Raw genomic sequence first — 16,812 nt, 5'->3', positions numbered from 1 at the left:
GTTCTTTTATCCCTATATATGACCTGCTTTTTTTCTCGGAAAGTCAAACACCTTTCATTTCGTGTTGATCATCAATTCATCATCATCATCATCATCATCATCACTCCATTTATGTATTAGGTACATATGTACTTCAATGCACAAACCATCATGGATAAGAGGCACTGAACAATGAACAATGTACAGTATGTCTAAAAAGAATGTACCGTCGCCACTACGTGGCGCTGGTGTCGCGAGCCGGTAGTTGGCTGAATCCGCACCAGACCACACATTCCCAAGCGCTAGGTGACAGCTGCGCAGCGGCCGGTAGTAGCGTAAGCCCGAACCTTCGTGACACGACCCCGGGGGGGGGGGGGGGAGAGGGAGCGGGAGCGGGCGGGGCAGCGCGTGTAGGGAGGGGTGCTCCGGCAAGCTGGCAGTTGTCGCGGCCAAAGGTCAAGGGGTCACACACCAAGCGAACGGACGCTGTTGTGGGTTCGTGGGGATCATAAACTTGTGTGTGGTAGGTGCGTCTTGCGATGCTCGGGTGATACGCCAGGTCTAAGCCAAAGGATTCAGGGGAGAGCTGAAGAAAACACCTGGTCAACTACGGCGAATAATGGTGCTGAAAAATGGAAAGTATGGGTCAATACAAGCCTTCATGACTATAAACAACTTTTTTGAGGACGCAAAGGCCAGCATTGAATAACGATATCCGGATCGAAATTAGCAATGATTTATAATTACATACCGAACTAATAGCGCTGCAAAACCCTCCTAGTAAATTGTCAAGTCGGATTATACCCACTTGAATTTAACTATCCTAATTAAAATTGTTAATTAACTTTTTAACCGAGGTCATCAAAGGTCAATGACCTGACCTGACTTTCCGGTGACCTTGACACCCACCCTAATGCATGGAAGCGACATCACATCCCATGTTTGAACGCTTAAAACCACGAAAAGACTGCAAACGCGCCGCTAATGCGAGCCGACATACGCCGAATCGCGATTCCGGCCAAATATGGTCTCGAAAAAGTAGGTCACAGGTCAAAGGTCATTAAGGTCAGGGTCATGACAATTTCAAGGTGGGTGTAAAATTGATTAACGCGAGGGTACTGAAAGTTTCGTCGCGATCGGTCGCTTTTTACGCGAGTTACTCGCGAAAAACCGAGGGGGGGGGTCTGTTCGACCCCCCCCCCCTATACGGGCGAGTGTTAAGTTGATCTCACCCGAAGAAACAGTATACCATTCGACACGCCTGAGCTAGACAAACACGATGCTGCTAAAATCGCGGATCTGCGATCATTTTTAGCGGAGTTATTTACCAAAAACCGAACCTGTGCCTTGGGCCACTTGACATGACCTCCGAAGTCATCGGCTGACCCTGGTCCTTAAATTGGAGACTAATCGCTGCATTTCGTAACGACGCACACGATCGTTTCTTTCGTGAGGCTCTAGCTCAATTAGGGGCGATTCGGCGAAGGGGGTTGTTTCCTCACTTCCAATCCCCAACGCCCCCTCGGTATTCAGAAAACCTGAAGGTCCGGTGAGGGTTAAAACGTTGCTCCTGAACGAGGAAGATGTAAAAGTCAAAGCTCTATAGACGTCCTGTAAAAGTGGCCATAATAATAAATTCGTCAGAAATAAGCTGCTTTTTAAACGACTTCCTCATATGAAATCGGGTGTTGGGACCAATCTTATAAACGTTTTAGAATGGACAGGGCGTCACTGGCTAAAGTTTGGGTGCAGAAAACGGCTATTACCTAAATGCAAAATGGTTTTCATGCATTTCAGTCCATTGTATATTGTCGGTCCCAGTGGCCGAGCTAAAAAAAAATCGGTAGTGTTTTGCATCTGTTACGCCCTAAGAAACTACACCATTTATCGAAGTGGGCGGGCTTATTTGAATGGGAGGGCACATTATGCACGAATCGTGTGCTTTCGTTTGTTTTGGACTGTATTTTACCACATCCACTGCTGGTATCGCTATTAATATTATCTAATGCCGTGAATACGACAGCAGCATTCCATTTATAAGATTGGGCCAATGGAGTCGCGCCCCGCGAGCTCGGTTTTCCGCTGGGCCGCTACAGGCCAGGAAGTCGGTCTTCGCCTGAGGGCAGGACAAAGGTCAGCTAGGGAGCGCGGGGTCAGCCAGGTATCGCCCAGTGCCGAGCGGATGCCGCTCCCTCCCCTCTCTTCCCCTCTTCCCCCCTCCCCACCTCGGCATAGATGGGGAGGGACCGAACTGCCAATGACATGCGAGCGGTCAAGGCCGCTCGCGCGGCAGCGACCCTGGCGGCCGGCTGCCGCAACTGGGATTCAGCCAAGTTACCGATTCGCCTCCTGTGGGAGAGCCAAACCAGGGGACATACTTTTTAGATATACTGTACTGGAATCCCATTATGTTATCTTTTGCTCTTTTGCTTATCACATATGATTTGCCTCTTCATAGGCGTCGCCAGAGATTTTCGGTTGGAGGGGGGGGGGGGGCAAAATCAACTTTTGTGTTATACATTGCCTTTCCCCAGTCATTACTCACTCGTTTTACATATCATTCGACGCGCGATGGTGCGAGGAATCCGATGGTGACAAAGTTTTCCTTCTAGCTAGGTATGACATGTAATTTTTTACAGAAAAATTCGAAATTTTGACATTTCTGGACAAAAACGACCGGTAGAATTACAGTGGCTGCGACTACCGACACACTGCAGAGGGTCCCTGTGCAGACGCTCGTCGCTCATGATCATTACCCAGGAAAAAAGTGAAAAACGCTCCAATTAATCGACGCACCCTGCTAAAACCTCCATTCACGCGTGTATGCAGAGGTTTTACGTGAAATGCATAGGGCTTAGGTATCCCAGCCGCCGATAGTAGCTAAGTTGGGCATTCGGTGGAGACTGAGAGTGAATGTAGAAAGTGTGAATCGGAAGCAATTCATCTTTGCTCCAGTGAGAGGAACTGTTTTGTTTTGTTCACTAGCCCTCGCCGGCACAGGTCATTTTGCGTCCTTCGACGGCACAAGGGGGGGGGGGGGGTACGACCCCCCTCGCGTTTGGCCCCTGATCGAGCAAAGAGCTCCGCGGAAAAACGAGCGTGTTGCCCGTCACGAGAGGAAGCCGATGATATCCAATCTTAAGGTCCTAGGTCATCGGGTGACCTTCCAGGTCAGGTCAATGACCTGAAAATCGGGAACATCGGGACCTGTCAGAAAGTCGTAAAGTGTGGCTGCTATGGGGTTTTCCGGGGTGCTGATCACGAATATCGTGTTAGTTTTGATAAGAGATGATGGCTTTAAGCATTTAGACCAGGTCGGGTAAGGTCAGGTCAGGTCAACCGGTAGGGGTCGTGACGGGTATTCATAATACGTGTCAACCGCCTCTGACAGCTTCGTAACATGTTACGAAGGCACCAAAACTACTTCGTAAATGTTCAAATGGTTGCTAAATTCGAAATCAGCTCCAAAAACTAGCCTAGAAACATGTAAAACTCGAAAAAGTGAACCGAGGTCACCAAAGGTCAATGACCATGACCTGACATTCAGGTGACCTTGACATCCACCCTAATGCATGGGAGCAACATAAAAAAATCACATGTTTGAACGTTTGAAACCACGAAAAGCTTGCAACCGCGCGGCTAATGCGAGCCGACATAATCGCGATTCCGGCCAAACATGGTCTCGTAAAGTAGGTTACAGGTCAAAGGTCATTTGGGTCAGGGTCATGACGTTTTAAGGGTAGGTGTAAAATTGATCAATGCGAGGGTACTAATAGTTTCGTCGCGATCGGCTGCTTTTTACGCGACCTCTGAAGGGCGTGTCTTCGAACAAAAAATGTTTAACGGAACCAGGAGTGAAAAATTGTATCGTTTTGTCGTTGCCAACGACAACCGAGAAGACGATCTTATGGCGACCACGCGCCGCGCCTGAACTGATTAAGACCTCCCGCTTAGTGCGGTTAGAAGCGAGCAATCCATTCGTCTTTGCCCACCCATCCCAATCGCCTCTGCCCACGCTAATCATTCTCTGCTCCTCGGCCCCATCGAATCGACTCGCAGTTCTCGACCCCGTTACCTCCCTACGCGGCGGCATCCCAGTGGAAAATTTCCTGGTAGCTACAGACATATTCCAACTCCCCGTAGCTATTTAGTATATACTGCGTCGTTCGACCATCGTTCGGACGGCGGACCGGCGACCCTCATAAAGGCGACCAATGACATACCAAGTGGTCGCCGTGGTTGTCCACTGGCAACACGTGTCTGGCAAATCCAGTACCTTCCAGGGCCTCGTTTCATAAAAGGAATTACTTACGGCGTTCCGTCAATTATGCCAGATTTGGCGTATTTGATGCCAATTCGGTTTCATAAAGCCGGAGACCGGAGTAATTCACGCCATCGAAAGTACGGAGCTTCATTTACGGCAAATGCTCGATTCCGGACCAATTGATGCCATTTGGGTTTCATAAAACGACGTAATTAACGCCAAATATTTTATCAAGCTCTTGATATCAGTGGTGTAAACTACGCACAAAAATGTTGCGTGATTTTGAATTAATGTGAAGATTCGAAGCTAATTTTTAATATATTTTATAATGTTGAGCCCGGTGAGGAAGAAAGAACAGCCAAAATGAGAAAAAGGAACTGCAAATCTTCTGTACCAGTCGCTTTTTGTGGCAACTATCGGAATTTTGTTTATTCGCCGCGCCGCGCCACTTTCGTAATAAGGCACTTCTGCTTAGCTGGCTTTCTGCTGTTTTTAATATATTGTTTTAATAAAGGATGGTCATCAATATCAATTTTGTTTTTTCATACATAATTTTTAAGATTTAAATTCAACATAATTGTTTTATAAATTCTCGTAAAAAATAAGTGTTGACATGAAATTGTAATTTGTAGGACGCTTGATAAATTACGGTAACTACGCAAATGTGCTTAGTTACGGAGGTGTAAACAATTCCAGTTGTGGCTTTGTGAAACGGATTTATTTGCGCTCCGTAGTTTGAAAGGGTGTGAATTACGGAAAGGTGTAAGTTACGGCAGAGTTTTATGAAACGAGGCCCAGGACTCGGCCGGCCCCTGCCCGCACCCTTCAGCGCCGCCCACGGCCGGCGGTCAGTTATGGCCCTTTCACACGTAGCAACTTTTCAGTCGCCGGCGACAGCAGCAGTCGCCGGCGACCGCCAGCGACCGCCAGCCAACGATCGTGTGTGACGTAGGTATGACGTAAGCAAGTCGGTGGCGATCGCCGGGCCACGGCCGGGCAATCGCCAGCAACTGGTGACGTCAGATCCGCGTCACAGGCCAGTCGCCGGCGACTCTTCTCGAGCAGCGGACGCCGCCATGACAGTTTTGTCCTTGGTGAGTGGTTTAGGTGATTTGTGATGCATTTTTGGTTGGTATGGCTACCTTAAATTTGTTGCACAGTAGCATAGGGGTTATTATCTTGTAGTTTGCCTGTCGTGAAGCTGTTGTGACTTGAATTTAAGCTTGATTCGACAATATTGGAGGGTTTATGTCATTTGTGGCGCACTTGCCCATGATCACCCATGATTTTTATTTGTGATAAATATGCATTTTTTCATCAAAATTGAATATTTTAATGACATTGAAATTTACACTAGTTTCATAAGGTAATGAAAACTTGCTTGTTGTGTCACAAGAACATTGTTTACATTCAGTATCAGTGCCCTTGAGGACAAAGTGCCTACCTATCAGTCAGCTATTTGCCTACCTATTCGTGCGACACAAGGAAATATTTGATAGCAACAAAATATTATATTGCTGCTCATTAATTAGCATGATCAAAATCAAACAGGTAGCTTTGCAATTTTGTTATTGTTTCTGCTGGAGTTTTCCTTGGTACCATGGATAAACAACCCAGGCCAAACTTAATCCGCATTGGGTTCGCATGTGTGTGCGTGCTCACATGGCAAATGATAATCCATGGCTTATTAGTAGGTACATAAATAATTGCATTATGCACAGTAGGTGGTAGGTATGTCATGTATTTTGGCAAGGTTTTTTTTTCTGGTGGTATGTATTTTGGCCCTGGAGCTGTTTCCTATTCATTGCAGCAATGCTGCCGGCATGGCTCATGTGTACCATGCGCACACAAGCTCCACCAATGTAAAAATGTCATTTTCACACAAAACTCATAATTGGAGGAAGGTAGAGCAGACCAAGAATAAGCGGGCATTTGCTGCAGTGTGGAAAAAGTCACTAGAGGCTTGATACTTTTTTACATGCAGCAGCCTGGAGATGTCCACAGAGGCATGCCTGAGGATGTCCACAGAGGTGGATCCAGGCAATAGTTTTTACAATCTTCTCCCCTTGTGCCCGCTGTGTGTTGTGCTGACTGCTTGTCCCCCTTCTGGTGGTGCCTAGACTTGCCTCTGCATATCTCCCTGCAGGCTGCTGCATAATGTCTAAAAAAACCCTCAAGCCTCTAGTGACTTTAATCACTCCAGTCTCTACAGCATATGCCCACTCATGCTACAGCTGCCTTAATAATACCAAAATTAGTAACAATGGTCTCATAACCATATTCAGTAGGAAATGAATTACCTAGAAAATTATATTAAAAAATACAATTGCTTTCAAAAAGAATGAGCACTGCTAAAATGCTATTATTTCAAATAATGCTAGGTTTCTGAACCACAAATTCCAATTCTGTGTCACTGAATACTGATTGCCAATTGTACAAGACAAAAAGCGTCAACAATGCTACATCAAGGATAATGATGCTAAGATAGTTCTCATTTTAGCCTGAAGTGTAAAAACCAAACCTAACCTGATTTGGGTATTTGGGTAAACCAAGCCTAACCTGATTTGGGTATTTGGGTAGTTTTTATGATGCTAAGCAATAGCCTATTCCAGGCTTCCTAATTTGCAGAGCTTTTGGTTAAAAAATGATTTTAAAAAATGTATTTGAAGTATGTTCTGACATGTCCGCCCTCTGTGCCTGGCAGACAAGTCACAGCGTTACCTGATGAGTCAAGAGGTTCTGTACCTGATGTACCTGATCAAGAGTACCTGATGATTCTGCAACACCACCTGATGGCCAACTCGACGACATTGCTGACCCGAAAAGGAGTCTAGCAGCTGAATGTTTAACTTCTGCCACTGCACTGTTGACTCTGCCTAGAGACAGCATCTGCACCACGGCCCACAGACGATCTTCCGTGGGACGGTGTGCTGCGCACCAGTCACCACACTGACGGCGTTCACCTGTGTGCTGCACAACTTTCTGTGAGGTCAGGAGATCGACACTGACGGCCCCGGACGGTGTGCTCTGATTGCGCCGAGTGTGCTCCCTCGTGTCCGGGCCTTGATGCCAATACCGCACGCGAGGCGGCGCGCGTCCGCCAAGCCCTCACATACTGCGTCCAAGGTGCAGGTGGTGTTCGGTGACAGTGTGCAGCTTCTGCCGGCCCCGTGGACGGCACCGCGTGTGACCATGGCATGTGCAGTCGATTTTCTGACATAAGTGCAGTGAATTCATTTGTCATTTTGCTTCTGAATGCTGTCGCCGCTCGGTAGGGTCGATTCTGCCAGAGTAAAGAGGTCGCCACGATCGGCGGCAAGGAGCAAATCACTCAGCAATCAGCTGCCGGGAGGTGGCGGCGGCGGCGGCGGCTGACGACTCGGGCCTCGAAAATCCTGTCGTGTGCGTTGCTGGCTATTATGCGTTGTTGGTGTGCGCTGTTTTGCAAGGCCTTTGGAGCGGCATGTCGAGTTTTGAGTTTTGGACGAAGGAGCCTTGGTGTTTTGTTGGTCTATTTTCGATAAAAACGGTCATGAAGAGTGAGCTGTGTCCAGGCTGATTTTAAGATTTCTGTCACAGTATTGTCACCTTTGACCTTTGACCTAGGCTTGTGTCTTCTTGGGTATCGGCATATTGTGCCACCGTCCTTGCCCCGTGTCCGCGCGTGCTGCATTTTTATGTGGTCGCGCGTATGGTGTCATATACTGTCACCTCGCCATGTTTAGTGATATCCACTGTGTGGAAAAATGCATTTTGTTATAAGGGGGGGGGGGGGTACACTTGTGTTCCCCAATCCAGCGCTTTAGATAATACAGCATCTGTTTTTGACATAATGAAAGCCTGTGTTTTATGTGGGTGGTAGGCTTCGCCGTTCCTCAGGTCCGTTTCTGGCATTTGAATTTCTGCTACATTTCTAGAATGCCTTTTTTCTGTTTTTCACATACAAAGCACGGTTCAAATGTGTGACCACAAATCACTGTGATTGTCCCATGCTTACCACCAACCATTCCTTCAATGCTAATGTCGTTACAGCGAAGTTATTCATTTATTGAGAACAGGGTTGTAGTTGAATAAACAAGACAGGTGAGCAAAATCTGCAGCACTCGTAATCTTGGCTGATGCGTTAGGAAAAATGGAGGAACTGCAAGTACACATCACTTTTCAGTTTTATGCTTGAGTGCATTGAATTCCAATGTAGAAGAATCGCAGTTTGATTGTATTTTCATTGATATTATGTATTGTTTCAATAATAGATCTAATAAATATTATTCCAATATTACCTAGACGGTAGTTATCATCCTACAAAACACGTCAAAATATTTAGTACCTTGAATAATGCAGTAAAATAAGCTGCGCCGCTGCATGTATCAGCAGCGCAATATCTGGTGCCAACTCAAGGTCAAGCGGGTCACGTGACAGTTGAGCGGCGGCTGGCTAGAACAGTCGCCGGCGACTTCAAAATGTTGGAAAAATTGAACTTTCTCGGCAACGCCGACAACTCTTCAATGATTGGCTGACACGACTGCTACGTCACACCCCGGCGACTGGTCAGCTGATATCGACAACTGCGGAGTTGCCGGCGACTGACCCCGGTCGCTGGCGATCGCCGGCGACTGACCCCGGTCGCTGGCGATCGCCGGCGACAGTTGCCGTCGCCGGCGACCGGAAAAGTTGCTACGTGTGAAAGGGCCATTAGCGTCCCCTCCAATCCGCCGGGGCTCCTTTTGTGACGTCAAACCCACCCCCGGCGGCGCCTGGGGGTAGGTCCGCAGTGGGACCGCGTCAGTGCCGGTAATATTTTGATGCGGGGATGGCACGCCATGTCATGCCCACGAGGATATGGTGTCTCGGGACTTCCGAGGTCGAGGAATAAGGATCGTTGGACATTTGAGCCTGACAGCTTAGCGCCCTGCGCTATCAAGAAGGAAAGGAATTATAATATATTCGCACGCAGGGTCTGTGTGGCGTCGGCACGACTCAAGTGCATATACTAGCTTGAGCACGTTTTGTTGAAAGGTGAGTGGAAATCGACCAGTGGCACCGTTGAAGAGTCACGGAAATGGCCAAAAAGGCTATCGAATCTTTTTCCGTGGCGCTGCAGCTCTATAGTTGGTTCCCGAGTTGTGTGCCGGTATTTCGAGAAAAAAGTTGAAATAGGTAATATTTTTCATTTAATGGCATCTGGTGACCTAACCTTTGACTTGACCTAAAAAATGAATGACATATTGAATGAATGAATGTCCTTATTTTGAACGTTCTTTCGAATGTCGTTTACCTACTGCTTGTCACTACTTGACCCAGGATCAGAGTTAAAAGAGCGGGGTGTTGAACCCCCCCCCCCTCCCCCCAGCAGGGCGTGGAAATCAAGGACCCTCAGCGGGACGCGGGATAGACATCTTAAGTCGACAACCAAATAAGCCCGTTTTCCTTCGGACGACAACCACCGAAACACTTTTTTCAGCCCTGAACGGAACCAAAAGTTACGCACGGCATAGCGGCGGGGGATCCCTTAGAGACAGCTTGGGACTTCCAGGCCACTTCAGGCCACTCAGGGTCAGTGTGACTGTGGACTCTCAGAAGCCTGCTTAGGATCCCGGAGATCGGCGTGGGTCACCCTAAATATTTGCGTGTATGTGCCATGTGGTGCTTTAGGGCTTTCCGAGCCCAAGGTGGGGCCTTCAGAAGCCAGTGTGGGCGGCGGGCGCTAAGAGACTAGGCCCAGGGTGAGCCTAGAGCCCTCGGATAACAGTGTGAACCGTCAGTGAGTCTGTGTCGAATTGCTTGGGGTTAGCAAAATATTTCGCCTCAAAAGTTCGGCTGAACTATCAGAGGCCAGTTAAGGTTCTCAGAAATTTTCGAAGGCATCCTCAAAGATTCGTGTGGCCCTTCAGAGGTCTACGTCAATAAGGTCCTCAAAGATCCCTGTATGGGCCCCCGCCCCCCAGAGTAGGGATATGGACACCAGTGGGACTCTCAGAGGCCGGTTTGGGCCCTCTGAAAGCTTCTTAGAGCTCAGTGGAGCTCCTTAGGAGCCTATGTGAAGAGCAAGCTCATGAGCCATGCGGCACTTGAACGGTACTTGAGCCTGTCGCAGACATTTGACGAGAATTGAGAAATGCCCCGAAGATTTCGTGTCAAGCTTTGAACGAAAATTGCGTGTCAGCACTCCAAAATTTATGAAAATCAGCTGTAAAATGTAATAAAGAATGAACTAGGAACATGGAATGAATCACAGCATTGACATTACCGAGTCTGGAGTCAGAGTAAAGATTTTGGTGACTGCAACTCTGATTCTGGTTTGAACTGCACGATCTAACCGAGTCTAACGTCACAGGAATTCTCAGAAAGGTACCCCCCATTTTTTCCCCGACTCCAAAATTTCATCGGATCTGTATCGATCTCAGGGGGTGCCCGGTCCGAGGTTGCGGGGGGGCAAGCTGCCCCGCTTGCCCCCCGTCCCCCGTGGTGATGCTAATGGCCTGCTCGCATGTGAGAGGCATTCCTCCAAAGATGACCTGTCATTCTTGGAACGGCCCTTCCCTTACCTACCATGTTGCGGCTCACTGTGCACAAACCTATAACGGCCGGCGCACGGTGGGCTCAGCGGCTCGATCAGTTTGAGAACCGCTGACGATGACTGGGCGGATGGTCAATACACCGTGCGGCGAGGGGTGGCGGTGCGGGAGCGAGACATGACAGTCGGAATCTGACACTGGCACCCGCGGAACACTGCACTGGTCCTCTCAGAAGAAGTCATGTTCTTGTGGCTGGTGGTCGCCGTCGTCGCCGTGGTCATCTGGGCATGGAAGTCGATGACCCGCCCCTCTTGGTGCCCTCAAGGTCAGTAAACAAACACTCAACTCTCAAGTCTCAAGTGACTGGGTGTGTCGGCACGCTCGGCTGTCCAAAGCTCTGACGTCATCGGTCCGTCATGTGACGCCAGAGCGGCTGGCTAAGAATTACATTAAAATGTTGTTAATATTATGACTGTGAAAAAAACAATGTGACGTTTCATTGCCTGCATGAAGCCGGTATTTCGATGACAGGGATCGTTTTTGTGTTCCATCAAGGCTACACTCCGAACACGATTTACCTTTCGGCTAGGCCGTAATCGCGTCTTTTCCCGACCCGAATGGCCAATAAGCTGACTTTTGACAGCCCATTTCACCTGCGACTATTTCACGAGCCCATTGTTGAAATCCAGTTGTTCGCCATTGCTGGTCACTTTTTCATGTGTTCCGTACTTGCCTGCGGCCAGGTAGATTATCACATAAATCATCACAAAAATATGGCACGTATATGCACTATGCAGTAACAAGTTCAATGAAATAACTAGCGAAGTTTAAAATTAATTTGCTAATCAAAAACTTAACCCGGCCGGGCCCGGGGGGTAATCCCAACCACCGCAGCCCGGGGGGCGTTTTTCGCCCCCCCCTGTCTAACTCCGTAAATAAGGGAGCTACGGAACCAAAAGCGATACCAAACGAAAGGTCCTTACGAGACGATTCTAATGCACCTAAAATTTTTGACCTCAGGTCAATTTTCAAGGTCAGAGGTCAAGGTCAAAGGCCAAAACCGGCACATGTGTACTGTGTAGTGATCTCAAAGTAAGCCTTCTAGAGGACGGCAGGCTGCATCAAACCGGCGAAATTGGCTGTCAAACGAAAGAAGAGAATCTGAGGATTCTGAAAATGTGCTCCAAATCAAAGGTCAAGGTCAAGGTCACGCTCAAAATTGACCTCAAACTTGGCACTTTTTCGCACATCTTGCGTGCTAACTTCCAAGATGTTTTGAAATGTTTTAAGGCTTGTCAGTTCCCTATTTGTGGTTCATCTTACGATACAAGGCTGCTCAAAGGTCAAGGTCACAGAAGAGTATCCCTGCTAGAGGCTATTTCACTGATTCAAGTTAGTAATAATAAATAAGACAATTTTGCCATCCGGAAGCTCTAAATGAAGGCTTAGAGGAAAATAGATGCCAGATTCGTGATCAGCGGGTACAAATCCATCATAAACGACCTTTCATGTGTCAAGGTCAACCAGAGATCATTCGAGGTCACATGAGGTCAACATGAAACTTGACCTTTTCCGAACAAAATATATATCATTCGACGCGGCTTGACAAGGCGAATGCGATGGTACCACTGCCGTAGCTCTAGGACCATTTTTGTCGAAGTTATTTGCGAAAAACTAAAACCACATTTCGGGGTCGTTGACCTGACCTCTGACCTCAGGTCACCAAAACTATTTTTCTATTTTTCTCTAGGTCAAACGCTACACAGCCGTGCTCGTAATTTGTCTTTATCTCTAAAACTCTATTTTTAGCAGCTATTTGAAGTTTGCGTCTGTGACGCCGAAGTTTGCCGTGCAGGGGTCTAGAAAAATGGACCTTGTGACGTCATCAAGGGGGCTAGGTCCAAATTTTTTACTTCAGAAGATGTCAAATTGATGGGAGAAAAGGTACTGAAAGTTTCGCTTTCCTATCCCTAAGCGTTCCGGAGTTATCGCAAATATTCGCCAGGGGGGGGGGGCGAAAAACGCCCCCCGGGCCCGCGAGGGTTAACTGTTGATTAGGTAGTTAATTCCAAATGCCGTTTTGGGATGGTGAATGGCCTGAATTTAGGCTAGCGCTATTTCTTCGGCATGAAAAGCCTGACTGTACAAACAAAAAGAGAACCGTGTATGGTACCACAATCTTACCCAATAACTGCACTAATTATTTTTTTTGTTGAAGAACTGCATTTCTTCGGGTGAAGACAGGTTAAGAGTGTTATGCTTTCTGAGTGACACTTTACAGTTACACATTTGATGTAACATCTCGCATTCACAGGGCCACCGCTGCTGCCGTGGATCGGGAACGCACTCTCTCTGGATCCCGCGGCGCCCGAAGCCAAGTACTCTGAATGGGCCGAGCAGTACGGCTCCATGTACTACGTGAAGCTGGGGGCGGTCGAGCAGGTGGTGCTCACCGACCCGGCCCTCATACGGGAGGCGTTCTCTCGGCCAGAGATCTCCGGCCGGCCCGACACGGCCTCCATGGTCCTAATCAACAACAATAATGGCCTGGTGATGTCCGAGGGCGAGCTCTGGAGGGAAACGCGGCGCTTCACCCTGCACCATCTGCGCAACTTCGGCATGGGCAAGTCCCAGCTGGAGGGCTATATTCAACAGCAGATTGCTGGGTTCTGCGAGGAGATCCTGAAGCCCGGCTGTGGCAAGGAGATCAGTCTAGAGAGCTCTCTGAACGTGGCCATCGTGAACATCATTTGGAATCTGGTGGCGTCCGAAGAACTCGGCATCACTGACGAGAAAATCAAGAGTGTCATCAATCGCATCAACCGGCTGAACCTGAGCACCGATGGCCTGCAGGCGTTTGCGGTGCTAGACCTGGCCCCGTGGGTCCAGAAGGTGACACCGGACTGGCTGATAAACCGCGAGCGGTTCGAGAAGGAGTTCGCCGACATCATGAAGGAGGGTTTCCTGCCGGCGCTGCAGCGCCACCGCGACTCATTCGACCCGAGCAGCGAGCCCCGCGACTACATGGACGCCATGCTGCTGGAGCAGCACCGGCGCCCCGAGCTGATGACCGACCACCACCTGCTCATGGCCATCCACGACCTCTTCCTGGCCGGCAACGACACCACGGCCACCACGCTGCGCTGGGCGTTCTGCTTCCTCTGCCAGCGACCGGATGTGCAGCGCCGGCTGCAGGCCGAGCTGGACGCGGAGGTGGGCCGCCAGCGGCCGCCGACACTGGCCGACCGGCAGCGGCTGCCCTTCACCGAGGCCTTCATCTTGGAGACGCAGCGACTGGGTGACATCACGCCGCTGCTGGTGCCGCACCGGACCGTGGCGCCGGTCAGCGTGGGCGGCCGCCAGCTGCCGGCCGGCGTGCAGGTCGTCGGCGTCGGACAGGCCGTCCACCGCAGCGCGCGCTACTTCGCCGAGCCGCTCCAGTTCCGACCGGAGAGATTCATCGACTCTGACGGCAAGTTCCAGCCGGACAAGAACGTCATGCCGTTCTCTGTGGGCAAGCGGCAGTGTCTCGGCGAGAGCCTGGCGCGGAACGAGCTATTTCTGTTCCTGGCGTGCATCCTGCAGAACTTCTCGTTCCGTTTCCCTGAGGGCTACCACCATCATCTGGAGCAGGATCCGGACAACGTGTTCATCCGCAGCCCAAAACCGTTCAAACTGATCCCGGAACGCCGCTGAGCTGAGAAATGTCGGCTCTGAGGAGTTTGCCTACTTTCTAGTGACCTACCGGGTTCTTGTGTCTCTTGTTGAGGTATTCTTGATCAGGGAAGTAAACATGCGTCTTGTACTTACGTATGGTGCATTGGCACTATCAGCTTTATCTTTTTCTCATTGATGCATGTAGTCCCTTTCAACCACTGATTTCATTTATGAACTTTTTTACGCTTTTTAGCAGTTAGAAGTAAGTCATGCAAACTGCAAAGCGTTTGCTATTTTGTATACATGGTGATAGGTAAAGCATGCGAATTAATGCGTGATCAGTGATCACTTTCTGTAGACAGCCTGTCATTGATGCGTTCACAAATTTATCTAGATGTATATGTACAGTTCTATGTTAATTTCTATGTATTATAGTGCCAGTTTATGCGTAATATAGGTGGTAAACCTTCAATGAGAAGTGCTCAGGTCGGTGTCCACGGCCCAAGATTACTTTGCCCATACGTTTCCCAGAACAGCTCGCTCAAAACACTTATCGCGTCGGCGCCAGGGAACTGAAAATCCCATCGTAACCCCCGTCGGTGGTGTGGAGCGCGGTTGCCGCGGGTGTGGCCCAATTTCTATTGGTCGGCTCCCAATTTTCTCGTTTATCCTCAAAGCGAACTGATCGGTGTTCTGCTCGCTAGAAGCAGTATCTTTCAATTGTGCAACGGGTTAACAACACTAGCCGTTTTCACGACTGGTTATCTGGCGAATCCACCAAACTTGACCAAATCTGCACCAAATTTCTTTTTAATAAATATCTTTATATAATGATTTTTTCAGTTTTTTAATCGAAAATAATGTCTGATAATTAGAAAAAAACAGGTGTACAAGCGACTGTGCAACCCAAACTGATAACTTCTTAGAAGTTGTCAGTTTGGGTAACTTACTTCTAAGAAACACAATCGACCTAAATGCATCCAATCTGCAGCAACTGTGAGCTAAATGTGCTCCAGCTAGCCAGCGTGAAAAAGGGTTACTAATGCTTTTTACCTTGCATAAGCTCAGCGAGAGATCAAACGGACAGCTGGATGCTCATAATATCGAAAGAAGAAGAAAAAAATATTTTAGAACATCCCTGTACGCTATCAATTTCTTGTCATGTACTTGGAAAGCAGTTAATTGCATTTCTCTCTTCCGGTTGGCGACCATAGCGACCACCGCCCCACCCACCACGTCCCCGTGTGTCAGCGATTTGTGCAGGGTTGGACTGCCCCACATCAGCACAGTAGGCGCTAAGCCAATGAACCATAGACGGTATCAAGGACGGTATCAAAGTCATAAACAGAAGCGAAGTGAAGTCATCTCATCATAAATGGCTGAACGTATCTGAACGTGCTTCACGACCAGTCGGCCCTTCATAGCCGCAGTTCCCAACTGATACAGAGATTAGGAGATCGGTGTTAGCCATCAGTTCTGTTGCTCAGTTGAAATCTCAAATCAGTTTTATACATCATGCGGTCTTGATCTTACCTACCATGTAATATGTTCGTTTTCCTATCACCCACGATATGAACGAGAGCTGTCCAGTGACACTTGAACGATAAACGGCAGTCGGGGCACCAATTATGTACCTATACCAGTACACCAAGCGCTGTCAATAGGCTTGATGTTTTTTTGAAGCTACATCTGGCAACTATGTGTAGGGGCAATCATTTTTACTTAGCCTTTCGATTAGCAGACGCCTGAGTAGTTTTCTTTTTACCCGCGACCGTCTGGGGGGGGGGGGTGGTCACTCGGATCCGACCCCCCGGGCCCTCCGTTTTTCTTGAATAACTCATGAACCATTTTCGCTATCTGCTTGAAACTTGGCATACCTTCTCCCCCATCAATTTGACGTCTCCTGTGCAATTTTTAAGAAACAAATTCCAACTTTTTTTAGATATATCGATTTTAGTGATGTAACTACATGGCGTTTTTAGTCAAAAAGTTGTAAATGTTTAAAAAATCGCCAAAAATCAGGGTTTAAAGCAAATTGCAAATTAAGAACATGAAAAGACACAAATCAACGAGTTCTTTAAAATGGCTATCTCGGATTTTCCATAAAATGCGTTTTTCACCCCTAAAAATTCAAAAAACTATATTTTTTGGAAAACAACTAATAAAATCCAAAATTTTGAGAATTTCCAAAAAACCGGAATATATGTTATAGAGCTCTATTAGAACATAAGATGTCCCAATTTTCAACTTTCTATCTTGATTTTTGACCCCCAAAATGTAAAAAATAGCTCCAACATGCATAGGGCATGGTGACGTCATAAGCATTTTCGTGAATTAGGGGCACTTCTGAACATCGCATGTAAAAACAAATGGCACCACTAGATTCCTGGGACAAAG

The 16,812-nt window shown here is 48.1% G+C and overlaps 1 protein-coding gene and 1 long non-coding RNA gene across 2 annotated transcripts; both read left to right on the top strand.

Moving 5' to 3' along the window:
• Positions 1-5,280: 5,280 nt before the first annotated feature.
• On the top strand, positions 5,281-7,015 carry LOC122369396. Its single transcript, XR_006254394.1, has 2 exons — positions 5,281-5,337; positions 6,948-7,015. It is a non-coding gene; the product is annotated as an uncharacterized LOC122369396 (long non-coding RNA).
• Positions 7,016-10,911: 3,896 nt separating this feature from the next.
• Positions 10,912-15,249, top strand: LOC122369398 (cytochrome P450 2J4-like). The gene is made up of 2 exons (XM_043344120.1): positions 10,912-11,083; positions 13,073-15,249. The coding sequence occupies exons 1-2, from the start codon at positions 10,999-11,001 to the stop codon at positions 14,452-14,454; spliced, it is 1,467 nt and encodes a 488-aa protein (XP_043200055.1). The 5' UTR covers positions 10,912-10,998; the 3' UTR covers positions 14,455-15,249.
• The last annotated feature ends 1,563 nt before the right edge of the window (positions 15,250-16,812 follow it).

Source organism: Amphibalanus amphitrite, unplaced genomic scaffold (assembly GCF_019059575.1).
Source record: "Amphibalanus amphitrite isolate SeventyFive unplaced genomic scaffold, NRLGWU_Aamphi_draft 001031F_arrow, whole genome shotgun sequence".
Classification (NCBI taxonomy): domain Eukaryota; kingdom Metazoa; phylum Arthropoda; class Thecostraca; order Balanomorpha; family Balanidae; genus Amphibalanus; species Amphibalanus amphitrite.
Note: the sequence above shows the minus strand (reverse complement) of the source record. Positions and strands in the feature narration are given on the sequence as shown.